Below are 18,896 nucleotides of genomic sequence, written 5' to 3' on the forward strand. Positions count from 1 at the left end.
TGTAATTTATGACTGAAATGAAAGCATTTTAAAGTAAGTAATATTGAAAGATAGATACAGAAAAGTTTCCCCTTTGTACTGAAATATTATTGGAAATCAATATGAAGCACAATAATTACACTGGAGATTAAATCAAAAGCAAATTGCATAGAAAATATTCTATTATTCTCTTTTTATTTCATAAGAATAGACCAGGATCTTTGGCCATTGCAGCAATATTTTTTAATCGTTGACTTATAACAATAACCAGAGAATGTCAGCCGTACCTGCTACTCAGTGGATACCATCGTTCACAGAGAGACTAGGCTTCTGATTGCTGCCAATTTAGAGTCTTGCTTCCCACTGTGGATCTCCTTTCAAAAGAATAGGAAGAACTGCCAGGTGCCAATTTGTAGGTTGCTAATGGCTCAACGAACCCTTATTGGCATGACAGCAAATTTGTGAGTGATTAGTTCCTGTGTTTCTTCATACTTCGTACTTGAATGCTGGAGCATGCTGTGCTGGTTTCAGCCGGGGTAGAGATAATTTTCTTCACAGCGGCTGGTAGGGGGCCATGTTTTGGATTTGTGCTGAGCACAGGGTCAATAACATAAAGATGTTCTTGTTATTGCTGAGCAGAGCTTGCACAGAGCCAAGGCCTGTTCTGCTTCCTGTACAACCATGCCAGGGAGGGAGTTTTTGGTGCATGGGATTTTTGGAGGAGACACAACCAGGACAGGTGACCCCAACTGACCAAAGGGATGTTCCAGATCATAGGACATCATGCTCATTATATAAAAAGAGGGGAAGAAGGATGAAGGGTGTACATTTAGAAAATTGGGATTTGTCTTCACAAGTTACTATTACATGTGATGGGACCCTGCTCTCCTGGAGATGGCTGAACACCTGCCTGCCCATGGGAAGCAGTGAATTCATTCCTTGTTTTTTACTGCTTGTGTGTGTGTCATTTGCTTACCCTATTTATGTGTCTCTGTCTGAGCTCACAAGTTCTCTTCTACTCTTCTTATTCTCTCCCTGACCTTCTGGTGGGGGAGTGAGTGAGTGGCTGCATGGAACTTGGCTGCTGGCCATGTATTGGGTTAAACCACAACACATGCTCAAGTGAAAAACTTTTTATTATTAAGTGTAAAGGAAGGCTTTATGGGGAAAAAAAATCAAAAAACAAAAAACATGAGCATGGAACTATAGATAAGCTTAATAGGTTTAAAATGTAATAAAAATAGATATGTGTCTATCAGACATGCATCTACAGATTACACTCTTAAAAAGCTGGATTCTTGTTTAGGAGTAATGGTCTTCAAAATAGTTTTTCTTGACATTTTCTTTACATTAGTTTGCAAAAGCCTTTTGGATAAGTCTGATTGGAAGTCATGAATAATATACATACTGACTTTTCCAGCAGCAGAAAATCTTCATATCATAGTCCAACAAAATAAATATTTGAGAATTTTGAAAATGTGTTCAGAATAAATTTTAAAAAATAGAGAAAATGTATGTTTTTACAAAGGTCCTCTCTTTAATATTAAATATGTTTTACACTTGTGATTGAAGCAACATTTATGATTTTTAATTAATCTAGTTAATCTAGTTTTTTTTGCAATGTAGGGTTAAAGTTCAAGAATGGGCTTACCTGCATAGAAAACAAGCAACTCAGTGCCTACATTTTAGAAATATGTGATTCAAAGAAAAATCCGAAAGCTGAGTTTCTAGAAATTCTCTATATAAGTAAGAAAAAGGCATGCTTTTCAACAAATCATTCCAGGTGAACTTGTAGATACCCTAAACCACCAAAAGGAAATCACAAAGTTCAAATACATATCTCAGTTTTTACTATTCAGAGCTTAAGCATGTGAAACAGGACTACAAATAGCCCAGAATATACTCCTGTTTTCAAAACAGTTAGTAGCAGCCATAATGACAGCACTGAGATATTTCTACAACAGTTTACTATTCATTCAACTTTCTACACTTTACTGTAATGTAAGCAAGACCAAACAGATCCAGTTTGCCTCTCAGGTCCTTCCCCAGGAGAAATACATTTTAGGTTGGACACTGCTCAAGATGCTTGAGGTGTGTGGACAGAAGGGCACAGAAGAGTCAGTGGGACACACAAAAAATGCCTTTCAAAGCAACCCACAGGCAAAACCTGTGGGCATCCAAAACTGGGTGGCTCACAGCTCCAAGCTCAGTTTTTATGGAGAGAAGGAGGACATCATAACTCCATTTGATCAAAAGACAGATAAATTACACTTGGTTCAAATCTCTCTACTAAGGGGGACCCAAAATAGAGGGATGCTTTTTCTTTATTTCCCCACTTGGTACAGGCAGAGGATATCTGTTCAGATCCAGGTAATTCTGGGCATGTGCAGAGACAAAAACTGCAGCTGAAACAAACCAGGAAAATTTCATGGCTAAGAGAAAAGTACTCAAGAAGCAGAAGCACTCCCATGGTTAGACAGTCCACATGGAGAACAAAGTGACAGATTAAATCTACACCCTCACGTCTATTCTTCACTTTTTGACATGTCATACATTTTTAGTGAGTCTTACTTTTTCCAGTTAAAGAAGTGTTGTACACTAGCAATCATACATATTTGTATCAATAGCAAATCATTTAATATTCAGTTCTCAACTTCACCAAATTACTAAAAATGTAAACACATGGACAAAAAGCACATATGGAATCCTATAGGAATTTAGATGTATTCAAATTTCATCTCACTGTGATTTTATGATTGCTTTTGAAATGGGCTGCTTTAATTACTAAACATCTGTTACCCAATAACTAAAGGCATTATGTTTCCCTGCATCATAACAAAAAGATGCCCTGTGTTGCTGAATTCAGCACACATAGAGCCAAAGAAAGTTAACAACCATGCTGAATCTATAGGATCGTAGCCTTTCCCTGGTTTGAAATGTCTCTACCTTCTGAGACTTTGGAAAAGCTTCTTCATCAATGGGTGGGTTGAGATGGTTGATTGATGCTTCATTTTCCTGTACAGAGGACAGAATAATCACCAGCAGCGTGTTGGAGAGTCAGCTGCATTAATGTCATCCGGAGTTACAGACACAATTCCCTCTTCAGAATGCATGAATTTGTCATGTGAAAGCATTCATTTACAGTATATATTTTTCCTTCTTTCCAAAAGCCCCAATTCACAAAATTTCTGTGTACTTCATTAATTTCATATGCTCTAATTAGGCTCTTGACTCTACTATTCAGTGTCTAATGCTCATGTCTCTTAGGGATTGGACAATAAACATTAAATTGAATAAATTATCATACATGTGTGTTGTGATTTATTCTACAGTATTACCCAGAAAATCAACATTTGTAAATAGTTTTAGATTACTGTCTAATGTACATTTTTCTCCTCTGATTCAAGGGAAACACTGTAAAATCCAAAACAGCTCTGTGTGGGGAAGTCTCCCTATTATTACATGCATAATGAAATCCATTTGCTTCCCTGGAAAGATAAAAAATAGACTTTAATTAAGTTTAGAGTGAGAGTAAGTAATAATCTGAAATTAAAATGTATTAAATAATGCTAGAACAATCTGAAACAAAGCACTATAAAATCTGAGAAATCCTTGATTTAAATTTTAAAAAGGACTGAACATGCTAAAATACAGAGTATGTAATACATTTTAGTTCTGTTCTGGATGTTCTTAACCATTCAGAGTTTTAAATTCCTCAAACTAAAATTAGATTAAATTGATTTTTTGGGGAGTTTCCCTCTTCATGACATCACTATACAAGATCTTATTAACTGGTGTTATTTATCTCATTTCCTAATAATTCAGGTTTAGAACCAAGGTTTAATTTATTTTTTTTTTAAATCTGGGAGCTTTCTTTTGTCATAAAGGTTACCTGTGTATGCTAAACTCACTACAACTATTTGTCATTTTATTCTTCTCACAGCTGGAATAAGTGGTAAAAGTGAGGTTTCCCAAAATAGAGTGTAAAATCAAGAGTGCATACAAAACTGGGGAAAGTTATTTAGATTTCACAAAAAAATTCTGATTTGCCAACTATTTTTATATTTCTGGCCTTTATTCCTTTGGTATACTACATGTATAAAAAGTGTGTACATATATATATACACGTATATAAATAAATAAATATAAAGTATATATAAATATCCCATGCACTTAATTTTCGTCATTTATTATTAGTTATTATTATTCATTATTATTTTAGCCCTGCCTCTTCAGAAGGCTGTAGGAGCAACATCCAGTATACAAAAGAAATGCTAATTAAAGTACCTTTGGGAGGAGCATGGAATGAAAGAAGGTGATATTAAATATTAATCACAAGAAACAAGGCAGGAAGATTTTTAAAGGTGAAAGCAAGTAAGAGTGTGTCTGTACCACAGATTATGGTAATCTGTGATGGCACAGAAGATTAAGCTGCACTTTCACACAGAGGTCCTTCTCTTTTCCAGAGTCACTTATTTTAAACTCAAGATGGAGTTAATTTTGCTTAATTTAAGGAAAATCTGCCTTAATGATAAGGACCTAACATGAGAGATTTAATGTTACACCTGTTTTTCACCTCTTTCCTAAATATTAAGCATATTAATGCATTTTATTACTTTGTATTTCTCTTCTATTAAAACTCTTCTATTACTAAAATACTCTGTCTTTAGTAAACATATTTTTTTATCTTTCAGTCTCTTCTAGTAGAAAAGATTCCTCTAAACTTCTGGCACACAAAAATGCAATCCTCATCCAAGGGTTTTGTGAATTTTAAAAACCAGGCATTGCCATGCTCGGAGCCTTGCTTTCTCACCATTCATCCCTGAAACATGCAATATGTAAAAATCAGAAAAGCTGCCTGAAATCAGTTTGATAAGAGGAGGTATCATCAAACATCTAAAAAAGGTAGTCTGAAAGTCAGAATTCCAACAGCAGACAGGCTACATGAATATGTTCCCATTATTCTTAATTATAAAGGTCTTTGCTAAGAAGAGTCTATGTCCCACACTGCTGCCTGAGAGCAGGTTTCACATAATGGAGCCTTGCTCTCACCAGCCTGTCACTACTGCCCACATCCTGCTTCTTCCAGCTTTTCAAAAACAATGCTGGCAATGTTAAAACTAATTGTTGAGGACCAGAAGGTTTGCCCTGAGATATTTGCCAGACACAGTCAGTGCAATCCACTGTTTTACAGTACATCTTGTATGTAACCAGCCAAGCTGTTTCTAATGGAAAAAGGACAGCAAAGCATAATCAAGCATAATGTAAGAAAATGCAAAAATAAGAAGTTGGTTAGAAGATTTGAAAACAATGAAAGAAAATAATAAAAAATTGGTTTATTTCTGTTCAATTTCAGCCTCAGTTTTCTGTTTCAGATTGTTTCTACCTATTTCCACAAATAGGAAGGATTATAATAACATCTCTAACATTCTCCTAAGGAAAGCTAATGGCCAACTCATCTGCCACCTTAAATTAAAGATACATTTTTCTTCTGAATATATTTTGTTTCCCTTCCCCTGAGCCCTCTTTATAGCCCAAAGTTGTTCAGATGTAAATTACAGATCAGCACCAGCCCCACCTGTACCCCCTTTTATGCTCACTTACACACCCTTTATTTAACATAACTGAAAATTATCATAAAGCAGTACATTATACAGTGCTCATTAAAATAATTAATGGTACTAAATCCTTCCAATATATTGATTATTCCAACCCTTTCAAATATCATGATACTACCAATCTCACAATAATATTACATCTTTCAAACAGCTAGAGGTACTGGCATCAGAGGAAGGGAAGTGAGATAGGATTTCTGTTTTCTTTCCTATGCTATGAAACTGCTTGGCAGTCAATAAACTGGGGCTAGGACCCAGTCCTGGGAGACCTGCCTTGGCAGTGAACACTGTAGGAAAAGTAGGACATTGGTATCATCTTCTTTTTAAATTGCCTTTTCCTGGCATACCATAGTGAGAGAAGGAAGAGTAAGGATGTCCCCAGCCACCATATGCCAACATTCTCTCCCTAAAGGCAAAGTCACATTGGCAACTCTGCAGGGTTGGGAAGAAACTCTGGGAGAATTGATGAGGACTGACTAAAACAGGGAATCACTACAAAAGGACAAAGAATCATTGCTAGAGACTCAGCATTATGCTAACACTCACTCACCCTGCTAGCACTACTATTTAGAATCACAATGCTGTCACAGAATCAGCATATTGCTCATCAGAAGGATGAAATGGGCTTTAAATAGGTTTAGGGAATCTGCATTTCCCTTTTGTAATGCTGATTTTCACAGGAGTACCTCTTTTGTCTCCAGACTGAATTTGATGCCTCTCTGCACTTTGTGCCCTGACCTAGCACCACCTGCCAGCCCGGCTGACTTTATGGTACACATCAGGACTGCCTTACAACTGAGAGGTTTTACAACAAAAGATACTTGCTACATACAAAGATTTTCTGACAATCCTACATCTTGTGTAAATCTGCAGGATGTCTGAGAAGGTGAGTTACAGAATATACCAAAATATGACACATACTAAAGCTAGTCCTTTAGTCTCCCCCATGTTAGATTTCAGGTACAGCACTGTCACGTCCACTTTTAGCTATTGTTTTCATTGTAGCAAGCTTATCTATCAGCTCATGTTCCAAAAGATCACATATTACAAAGCAAGCACTGTTTCTCAGTACTGTCAGTGCCAATAACTGAACTTTTGCCTCAGGAGGGATGCTCACCCCTTTTTCTCAAGAGGCCCAAATACTAAGGATCCACTTGACTACCTTGTATTTGAAGCAGAAACTCAGACTGAGACTGGCTCAGTTTATTTCCTGAGTGCTGAGTTCATTTTCTAATTCCTTGCAGATGAATCTCAGCTGATGTGCAGGCTCAGCAAATACTGATGTATGGTTTGTGTGTGTGCTAGAAAAGATCTGAATCCACGTGGTAATGCCACATGTAGGTGCAAGCATGCCTAGTTCACAGTGGGAAGGAATGGGTTGCAGAAGCCTACTTTGGCTTCCTCTCCCATTCTGCAGTACATTTATATGACTGATGCCAGCAAGACAAATTTCCTGCTGTCCATTTTTATTAGGAATTTAATATCTCACAGAAGAAAAAGATATAGTATTTAAAGGAAAATTAACAAAAGGTATCCCCTTGCCAGCAGTAAAGATGTAAAAAATCAGTGTCAAAAAAGAGTGCATTCACTTATTCACCAGCTTCTGCTTCTATACATGCCAACACTGAGAATAATAGTTGCAGAATCTCCCAAAATGCTCACTGCTAGTACTGTGGGTGGATGTGGCCCAGTAAAACAGCAGTAAAAACATACTGCTTTAAAACAGAGAAACTGTAGGCTGCTGCAAGGAGACAGAGAAGGAGGATTCCCCTTCAATCTCCCTGGGTCAGGTAAAATACTAAAGAACAATTACAAATAAAATTAATTTTAAAATACAGTTAATAAAAAAAAAGCAAAGATACATAATTTCACTAATTTTTAGCTTATTGAGAAATCAAATGAGCATACATTTAATTTATAAATTTGGTACAAAGCCAGTCACTAGTAAAAATTTCTCAAAGACTCTTCTAAAATTAATTTTAGAGCAAACTAATGGTCACTGTTAGCATACAGTAACAGCAATGCATTTTGTGCCCAGTAGCAGCTGCTATAGTAATTTTGGAGGAGATTTTTCATTAATAACAAAGACTATGAATTTGTTAGAGTAAAATTCTGACCACACTCAATTTTGAAATGTCTCTGCACCAGCCACATTATAAATTAATCTTTATATATATATTAATGGTATCCAATTTATCTCATGTACCATACCAGAACTACAACTCACCACTTCAAAATATGCTGTCCAGTCTATATAATTTATGATACTAAAATTGAACCCCTGAACTTCACTTAGACAACTACTTCTATCCCTTTGTTGTGCCCTCTTTCCACTTTCTATAATACATTTTTTTGCATTTCATTCATATAACTGCAAAACACCTTTCTTAGCTGTCTTTTACACCTATCCAATGCTGTTGATTGCTGAACACATTGTAAAATATCATTAAATAAAGACGAGAAACAGGTTGTAGCAAAAGCCCAAATTCCTCAGCTACACCCCACTACTTCCATGGGATTACTCCAGGCTCTGTCTAGCTGAGCCTTACAGACTGAGAGCTCATTACTCTTTTGGGGCACTAGCTGTACTTCCAGACCACATCTTCCAGTACAGTTTTGACTGAAAGGAATCTATGTTACATGCTCTATAAAACACGACCAAACATAGTAAATTAATGTGATATTTATTACAAAAGCATATGTCTAATTTGAATAGAAATTCTGATGTAGATGTATTCACTGAAGACTCATGGTTGCTATGTTCCAGTCAGTAACAATAGCAGGAAAGCAGCTTTCATGTCTGTGAGTTTGAACTTTGTTGTTTTTTTTGTTGTTCTGGTTTGGGTTTTTTTTGATGATAACAATTCTTAATATAGCATTTTTCACCCCAAAGCAAACAGGCACTGGGAACATTTGGCTAAAAACACAGCAGACAGGAACTTGCAGGTCTCCAAGCTGCCTAAAGACATCATACATTTCCATAGTCCTGGGAAAGCATCACAGGCAATAAATTCAGGACTATGTTATCTATGGGCTATTTGATCTCCTTGCTTATGGGGACCTGTTTTATCTGTTTCAAGTGCAGGACAATATTCCTGGTTTTCCTCCATTTTACTTTCGTCTGCCGGAGATATTTTCCCTTTCTGCTTACATTATTCAGTCTCAGCACTTGCTGAACTTTATATTCTGATTCAGGTGCAGCTCAAGGCCAAATATAGGTAACACTAAACACTGTTGATGCCCTTCCACCTCTGCAACAAGCAAAATACATTTCTTCAGTGTGAATATCAAAAACAGCCTAAAGTATCTGAATTTTACAGAATATTAAGAGTCATACCTAGTATTCTGCTTGATTTTTAAAGAAAGCTGGCTATGAGAACATGGAGGAAAATCTTGTTTATAATTCCTGCTAGAAGCAGGAGAGTGGAATGAAAGGTTGTGAATTTTATTTATTATTTAATTATAAATGATGCCTTGTTCACTCACTTTAAAAGAAGAACTTTCAGAAAGAAAGATTCATTTCTTCTAAAGATCTAAATGTATAGGACTATACCTGAGTGATAAGCAATGATGGAGCAAATACACAATAAAATGGAAATTCAGGAGTGAATAAAAAAGGCATACTTAATCAAACTGATAAAATTAGGCAAAACATGTCAAGTTCTTTGCATGATGTGTGGCTGTCTCAGAGTTTCTCCTTTTTACACTAATGTGATTACAATGAACTGACATAAACTCTGTTTGTAAAGGAGTTGCCAACAACATTGCATCAGTTCTTTTCTTATATCCTTCCCTACCACGCAACAGTATGGCAATTTCTGGGGACTTCTAAAAGTTGGGAGATTCTTACTGCAAGGTTTGGTTCACTTCTGAGGAGTAAACTATAAATTCCTCAGGTTACTATCAGCTGCACCAGGGATTCACACAATGCCAGGAAGCTAAAACCAGAACACTAAAGTGTGGTTGCATATTTCAAAAGGACATAAACATAATTTCACAAGCAGAAAGATGACCTTTTATCTGGTGTGACTATGGGTCAACACAATTTCCTTGCTCTAGAAACACCAATGTCATTAACAGCAGCATCCCTTACTCCAAATTCTGGCTAAAAATGAGAAGTCAGTTTTCAAAATAACTTGTGTTAAATTCTATGGCTCATGTAGGTATGTAAGAGGCCAGGCATAATCATAGATTCATAGTCCTTACTTGCTTTGAAATATATTAGTTTATATTAATCTCAAAAAAATTCATTAGGTTTCTGAAGGTCTACTCTCCACACATTATTAATTTCAGTAAAAAGCTGCAGTGTAGAAGTTGTTGTAATATATGCCTGCATATTTCATTGACACAATCACTGTATGATCAGTATTTTGTATTTTACTTAGACATAGAGGAGCAGAACAAGAAAGCTTTTCCGCTGAAACTTTTACTGTACAAAGGAAAATATCATACAACATTAATAATATGTACCTTCTTTATCATCGTGACGTATGATTGCATCCTGTATCATATCAGCAAGATTAAAACAAACTCGTTGATTCTTTCCATGTTTCAGCTTCTTCCCGTAGCCCTCCCGTTTCTGGAAAGCTTTTTCTCGCTCGTAGTACGCCTTGATTTGGTCACAGCGCATGCGCTTGACCAGCCGCTGCCGCTGGCCGAGGGGGAGGGACTCCAGCAAGCACTGCTCAATTTCCATCTCATGGGTCCGAAAAACATTACATAGCTGGAAACAGCCTGCAAGGAATTAAACACAAGCAAATTTAGATCTTGCTTTCAAATGTGCCATGAAACCTCCACCAGTTATAACAGTGTGCAAGTCCATCGAGTAAGCTCCTCCTACTCGACCAAGGCTGACTACAGAGAGTCTATGTCATTATCATTTACTTTTTGAAAATAACACATAACTCATTCCATTAAATCACTGATGCATTTTTTAAAAGTTGGATCGGTTCATGTGCACAAATGTGAATAGAAAGAAGTCTGAAAGTTCAAATGTGAGATGGACAAAATACCTAAATATTTCAGTACCATTCAAGCGGCTAGTATTTGCTTACAAACAAGAAGCTGCTATGAAGACTAATGCTAGTTGATGCCCATGCCTCTTTTTTATTCATTTTCAGCTTGCTTTAGGTTGGCAAATTCCTGTATTCAGTGAGAAGAAAAATTATCTTATCATCCACATCCATCAACAATGTTCCCACTATCCCGCATTAAGGCAATTAGATATGGTGGTTACAGACCACCCCATCACTTCTGATTCTCATGTTCGACTTTATGTATATGAATTTCTTTCATATGGGGGCTAGGGGCTCAAACAGCAGCCCAGATGAAGGAGGTTTTCCCTCCACAATTTGAAGTAAGACCTCTTGAAGGAAATGCAGACTCAATTCAACTTAGGTAATTAAGAAATACCAAAATTAGCCTTACTCTGCAACTCAATAAACAGTTTTTTTCTACCTGTTTTGTATAGTCACATCATCAAAGGATCCCTATCTCATTGAGGGCACACCCGAGTACTGCTGACTAAATGACGACTTTGTTTTCTCCTTGTGGTTTGACATGTGTTTAATCTATTGAATGCCATTAAAACCCTGCTCTGAAGGCACAATTAACAATCTCCTGACAGGGTTTTCTAAACCTCATGTCATCACAACACATAAAAGTATCACAAATATTTATTTATCTTCATTAAAAAAAGGACAACAGAATATTCTTATCTGTATTCTCTACAAACGAAGTGAAAAACAAAGATTTTCTTTTAAAATTACTAATTGATTTTGGGTGTCCCATTCAAGAATCTTGTGGGTTTTTTAAACATGTTTTGTTTGCTTTAAAGGCATAGTATTCTATAAACAATTATGCATCACAATTCCATAATAAATTATTAAAAAATAGTCTTAGGTATGCATGACAATAATTTTATAAATTCTATGTATAATGTAATATATTTATTTGCTAAATTATTATATTATTTCATAAATTAAAGTTAATACAAATATTATATATTGTATTACATATTATATGTATTCACTATAAATTACAACCCATGGTCTCAAACCAGACTTCTAGAAACTGAGGAGCACACATTTATCCAAAAAGTGACTAGAGTGTGTCATTGGGAAACTCTATGACAGAAGTGGACACAGAATACAATTCTACAGGTCAAGTTAAGTAAATTACTTTTAACATAGGCTACCCTCACTCTATAATTTCTGTTCCCTTCTTAGTATGCCCTTCTAGTTAGAAGAAAATGAGTTGTCAAACTAAAAACTGGATAAGAGTATTGGCTTGCATTAAGGCAAAACACAAACTCTTTCTTCTTGCATGCCAAAGCAAACCACTCCTGCTGTATAAAACAAAATTTTCCATTTGACCTTAAATTATATGTTTCATTTCATAGCAAAAATTGTATGTTTCATTTCTTTTATTTCCTCATTGGAAGACACAAGGAAATGAAAGGGTAACTTTGTAACACTGCAGAAGATGGAACTTCATTCTTGGCTTCAATCCCAGTGCTCAGAGCATTCGATCCCATAGAAGAGCAACACTCACCATCCTGCTCAGTCTGAGGTAATTTGCAAGTGACATCTTCTTTTTCTCGTGATAGGACAGCAGAATAAGCACACTTCAAATCTATGCTATTAGAATTGTTCTGCTGTGTGTAAAGTATTTCAGCAGCCAAGCCCTTAACCTACACAGGCCTTTTGGCTTGTGACACCCTAAGCTTACACCCTAACCCTTTTAAAGGTGGCTATAATGCCTGCCAGCAAGGCTCAAAGCCACAGAGAGCAAACGAGCTCACTGTGTTAAATCATGTTTGCCTGCAGCTGGGAGCCCACCCCTGCTCTACTCATTCTTTCTCCTTCATGAAGGTGGGCGTAACAGCTGCAGGTAAGCAACCTCATTAGATTAAACCTAGATTAAGAAACGTATAAATGCAGACAAGGCAAACTCCCTGAATCAATTTTTCAGGCACTCATCTATAAGAAATGCACCATTGAGTCTCAGTTTTAGAATCAGGCAGAGCTCTGCTCTGTGGTCCTACTAAGCAGAGGAACTGGTGATGGCACAAGAGGCAGAGCTTCTTTCACACCTCAAGAGAGTTCACCTCAAAGACAAGATGATTATAGACATACTACTGGAGGAAATTCTGTGGATGGCTTAATACTCACAAAGCATGGGGTAATTCACTAACACTGGATCAGATAACTTTGTTTTGTCTACCAGTCTTGAAAACCTCTGTTAACAGATTCTACAAGTTGTCTGGGTAAACTCTTTAAGTGCTGCACTGATTTCTATCAAAAATGCTTTGAGTTCTTTTGGTGGCCATTATCCTTTGTTACTGCTGTCACTATTGAGAAGACTTCAGCTTTGTCATTTCTGCCAGTTATCCTGGTTGCCTCCCATTGCTCTGATTCTATTGCCTCAGTGTCCACCTTAGATTGGTGGGATCAAGACCACATATTTGTAGGTGCAACTTCAGTAGTCACAAGTAGCATCAGACAATAAATTCCCTCCATCTGCTGGCCAAACACCTCTGAACATAGCCCCCTGTGTGGTTTGCCTGATTTATCATCAGCACATATGGCTGGCTTCCATTCAATTCTGTGCCCATTGTAACCCCTTCTTACACTCTTCAGCAGGATTTCAGCTCAAGTCAGTCAGTTCCCAGCCTGTACCGAGGTATAGGGTTAGTCTGTCTCACACATGCAAACATGCACTTCCTCTCTTGAACTGCTCAGTTTCTATCAACTCAATCCCCAGGATTAAGCTCTCCCATTTGAAGTATGCCAACTACTCTTTCCTAAGTGAGCACTGCCAACAGCAGCAACAGCTTCAGCTGTAAAGAAATCCTCCAGGAAAAAATAGCTGCTAAAATCCACAACTTTATTAGGTGGATGTAAACAGTTACTGCTTAGAGAATGACAACTCAACCACAGTTAGACTCCAAAGAAAAGCTATTAGAGCCTCCTAAACGGTAACATGTGCAGCAGGTAACATGGCCATCCTTTCCTTCCCCATATATGGGAAAACTGGCACAAACTGCCACACTGATTTTGCACAACACACTGTATGACCCCCATTCAACAGCAGAAGATAGATGGAAAACATGATCCCAAACAGGGCTGGTTTTGATCTTGCTAGTCAGGAGGCTGTATGGTAAAGATTTGTGGATAGGGAAAAAAAGGTTGCCTTTTGAAAATATTTTCATAAGAGTTTCTATCTCATGATGTAAAATATCAGATTTGAATATTATTTCATGCGGGTTTTGCCTCAGTGCATGAAAAATTACACTACTGTGCAGGAACTTGATAAGGCCACTGTGATGGTCATGGTAGACTGCACTGGAGAACACCTTGGCAGTGTCACCCACGAAAAAGCTGGCAAGGTTTACTGGGTTATTATTTATTTAATGGGATATTCTGGACAAAAACTACTAGATTAAACATGATTGTCAGTATGCAGATATAGTTTTAAGGTCTGCATCTTCTGTATGAGCACACAATGTAGAAAGCTCTATAGAACACTGAAATATCAAAACCAGATAAACTTTCACCATATTACATTGATTACGAATTAGTACAGGACCACCGTCATTACCACTGTAATGAACAGAAAAAAAAAAAAAAATAAAGAAAAAATAAAAAGTGTTTCAATGCTCTGCTCTTGCTAACAACAATCTGCTTCATTGACTGAGTCTGCCATGCACAAGAAGGAGAAGAATCGTTGCTTTAAAACAACAGCTTCATAAAATTATAGCAATTTACTCACAATTGGAGAGTATGACATCCACATCACAAGACAAATTGCAGTTTTGATCCTGCCTGTATAAATAAGAGATTTCTGAGTAAAGACGAATGGTTTGCTTTGAATTGTCACAGGTTCTCATAGTGAAGATGAGAGAAGGAAGATTTTGTGACATTACAAGCACCAGCTCCTAAACAAGAGCAAAGAAAGGGTGATGGGACATAAACAGAGAGGAAGAATGTGATTGTTAGAGAAATATTCTTCCATCTTCTGAAGGTGTTTTGAATTCATGTAACTATGGTATTAAGGGACATTTTTGCCATACCTCTTTTCAGAGGTATGGCAAAAATATTGATACAGCTTTCCCTTATACTGCTTCTTATGGCTTTATGTCTATTAACTTTAGTCACTTGGTCTGGTATTTAAACTTGGAGACTAGTCACCCTAAAAATTGCACCTCAGATGGTAATTTACATTACATGGGAGTGATTATGTCCCTGAATAATCTGGGTGACAAGTCAGGAGGCATTTCCAGAAAGTAAAGCTGAATGCCTACATACATGTACACACAGGCTCACCTTTCTGCTCAGACATATTGTATTTTGATGTTGCATGTGACTTTTCATTAAAGGCAAGCAAACAGCCAAATTGTTGACATTGTTTAATGCAGCAAGCCTCTCAAATAAAGTGACATGGAATGAGGGTGCATAATGCTTAAAATTACAAACTTCAAAATAATAAGAGACATGCTTACCTTTATGTATGCAAACATGATGATTTTTATTATATTTTAAACAATGAATAATTAAATTCTATGTGTTTGAAAGACTGTGGTCTCTATAGCATTGAAACAAAATTTAGAGGGTTTAAAGTACCTGGAAAAATGGTAATCTGAGATTCTGAGAATATATACTGCTACCAAAACAATAGTCTTTAAGAAGTTTAATCTCTCAAAATAAAAAAAGTGTAAAAAACCTTCCAAAATAGATACTGTGTTTAGTTTGGGTCCTCTGACACTTAGCCCCTACTTTGGTCTATTCTTGCTAAAGATATGATAGCAGTCCATTTTCACAACTTCAATCAAACATCTACATTCTAATATAGATAACTGAAATAGTCCTGAATTGCAGAAATATAAAATATTTCAAAATTCTAACAACTTCAATAAATGTTTAAATAGATTAGCATTCATTCAGTAAATTTAAAAAGGCATTTTTTTCATAAGGACAGTACTATTGTACAACACTTTTAAAGCTGGCTAGCTAACCATAACCACACTACTAACAAAGATATGTGGGAAAGGCACGCAGTGAACAGCACTTGCTTTGGCACTTACAGATTCAGATACATGGATGGTGTAAATCAGTGCAGCTTCATCCAGTCCAAAGAGCTACATTAATGTGCACTCCATGTTTGCTAACAGTAGTCGGACCAGAAATTTAAGCACTGGCCCTTTCAGTAATGCACTTTGCTGTTATACATAAAAATGACATTGTTATACAGGAGGTTTTTATTCTACCAACAATGCATATTATTTAAATGTATTATGTTTAATTAGAAATAACAATTTATTAGTATTTATGAAGCTGAGAATAATTTCATATTAAATCAGTGATGTAAATGCTATAGCATAATTGAAGTCATTGTGTCTGAAATGCAGATCAATGCATTTTTTACAGGTGTGCTCTTCAGAAATCAAGTTATTATGTATTTTCTACAGATCTTACAGTTTCCAAAAGAAATGTGGCTAAGTACAGTCACAGGAACGGCTAGCTTAAATCCATCTCAAATTGAAACATTAAGGTCAGCATCAAAATAGTTGGATTTGAAAATCTTTTGTTCAGCACAGAGAAAATTACTTACCAGTAATCTGAACAGCCTTTCCATTACATTTATTAAGCTGTGAGTGAAGCGTGGTTCTTGCAACCACTCAGCCTGACTTCCACAGCTGAAACCCTTCCGACAGCTCAGTACAGATCTGCTCACTGTAGCAATGGGCTTCATCCTTTTTCTTTTTTCTTGTTTTCCCTTCCCACCCCAAAAGCAGATAATCATGAGGGAGCAGTATAAATGTAAACTATTTACCTTGTAAAGAATGTAAAGAATTCAATTAATGTCAAGTTCTCTGAGAATAAATCACACTGCAGTAAAGGAGCTGATGTGCTTCTTCTATTCTTGGCTCCACAGAGCTTCTTTTAGATGTAATTAGTAAGTTAGGGCTCTTAAATGACACAATGCACAAAGCTTCCTCAATTTTTGCTTAACACCCAATTCTGCCTTTGCTTAAGAGCAATCCTAAGCACATTCAAGCAGCCACCCTCTTATAAAACCCTACTCCCATATGCTGCTCTTCAAGAGCCTTTCGATGTGACTAGACTAGTAAGTAGGAGCTGCAATCAATTTCCAGCTTGATACCAGGGAAAAGTTACTTATCAGATGCTATTTATTAACTCTACAAGCTTCCTAATAGACTCTATTATCTATCTATCAGCAATTCAGTGAAGTTACATTGGCATTTTCTAAAAATTTATTATATTTAAATCAAAGAACCAACCAGTTTGGGATCTTGCCATTATAGTGATAGAAGAGATTCCGAATAATACCTAATTAAATATAACAGAGGGCTCTGCACTGACATTTGTGATTTATGCCATGTATAAACTATGACATACGGAGATTTTATGTTCTAGGTAAAATTCATTAACTGTTTGCTAGCTTATTCAACAAATGCAGCCATACTGCTTGCCTGTGCATTAGCCTTCAGTGTAATAAAACACAGGTTTCAAATACATATGTATGGGGTTCTTCTCATTTTTTAGAAACACAAAAAAATAATTTTCTTTTGTCTGTTTTTGATGTACAGGGAATTCACAAATATGAATGGTCTGAAAGAAAGTCTGTATGTCGCAGAGCAGTAGTCCTCATGTGTGGATCACATCCAGAAACTATAGGAATGCAAGCAAAATGAGCATACATGATCTGGTCAAGCTCATACTGCTTATTTTGGTAAAGCTGCTATCTCCATCTCCTCTCTACTTTCATTATTCTTCTGTACTCCCTTGGAGGATGAGACAAAGGTACAGTCTGAATTCCCACAAACCAAAGCATATTTCAAGTAATTTCTCCTGCAGACATCAGAACCTTTCATGAAACAAACTAAGACTGGAGCACAGGAGTTTCCTACTAGAAGGACTGCACAGCCTGGGATATGAGTAAAACACACTAACCCATTCATCTCATAGAATATCTCAGGTGGGCTTTTTGGAATGAAAGTCTGGGCTCAAGATGAATTCAGGGCTTTATTGTAACCTCTTTAAATAATGAGTATTCAGACAATAGGTTGAAGCACTGTTCTTTTGGAATTTAAGTAAGTTTTTTGAGCAACCAGCCACAAAACTTAGCATATAAGTATTCCCTGGGGAAAAAAAAAAAAAAAAAGCTTGCCAGTTAAGTGTTGTACACCAGATCATGTTACTAGTGAAGATTCATGCAGAAAAAATTAAACACATCTAGACAGCACAGCATATAGTCCTAGTTCTCCTTTGATTTTGCTAAGCTCTTGTGCTCTAAGATATAATTATCTGTTTTTGTGGCTTCTAAATTTCCCAGTGTCTAAAATGAAGACTGCACTGCAACATAGGAGAAAGGTATTTTACAACATAAACCCAAAAGTTTTTATATATGCTCTAGTAAGTAGTAGGAGGGTATATGTAGGCAGGGAACAGTATTTGAGAATAAAAGTTTTTTGAAATAGATGAAAGATTGCACAGGAAATAGAACACACAGTCTGAGGGTGTTTCATCTGCTCTGTCTATTGGGAGGAGTCTCTAGATACTATCCAGAGCCTTTGCCATAGAGAGAACTAGTAGGGACACTTCAAAAATGATCCAGCAAGCTAAATAACAATGCTGTAGAACATCAGCAGTCCAATGCCTTTCATTGTTTATGAAGTGTAGACACACCCTCTGAAGCTTGTCCCACCAACACCTTATTTTTTATTGCAGGAAGGTAAGTGGTGCAAAGTGTGCATGGCATTGCTTTTCACTCAAGCACTGTGGTTTGACTCCAGCCACAAAATCTCACACAGAAGCTCAGTCCCTGCCTCGCCAGCAGGACTGGGGAGAAAATATGAAGGGTAAAAGAGAACTCATGGGTAGGAATACAGTTTAACCGGGAAAGCTAAAGCTGCATACAGAAGCAAAGCAAAAATGAACTAATTAACTGCTTCCCGTGGTTTGGCAGGCGTTCAGCTATCTCCAGGAGAGCAGGACCCCATCATGTGCAACAGTTACTTGGGAAGACAAACACTATCACTCCAAATGCACTCCCTTCCTCCTTCTTCCTCCCTACTTTCTATTATAAGCATGAGGTCCTGTGATCTGGAACATCCATTTGGTCATCTGGAATCACCTGTCCTGTCTGTGTCTCCTCCCAGCCTCCCATGCACCAACAACTCCCTCCCCAAGGTGGTTCTATGAGAAGCAGAAAAACTTGGCTTTGTGTTAGCCCTCCTCAGCAATTAACAAAAACATCTCTACGTTATCAGTCTTGTGT

At 36.9% G+C, this 18,896-nt stretch overlaps 1 protein-coding gene across 8 annotated transcripts in view; it reads right to left on the minus strand.

The window, feature by feature from the left end:
• The window catches only part of MYO16 (myosin XVI), a 356,263-nt gene that overhangs the window by 252,996 nt on the left and 84,371 nt on the right, over positions 1-18,896 (minus strand). For all 8 annotated transcript variants that reach the window (XM_030280385.4, XM_072933685.1, XM_030280401.4 and 5 more), the window contains exon 2: positions 10,065-10,328. In XM_030280385.4, the coding sequence (XP_030136245.2) occupies positions 10,065-10,328 (264 nt within the window). The remainder of the gene's footprint in view (positions 1-10,064; positions 10,329-18,896) is intronic.

This window comes from Taeniopygia guttata, chromosome 1, assembly GCF_048771995.1.
Source record: "Taeniopygia guttata chromosome 1, bTaeGut7.mat, whole genome shotgun sequence".
NCBI classification, from domain to species: Eukaryota; Metazoa; Chordata; class Aves; order Passeriformes; family Estrildidae; genus Taeniopygia; species Taeniopygia guttata.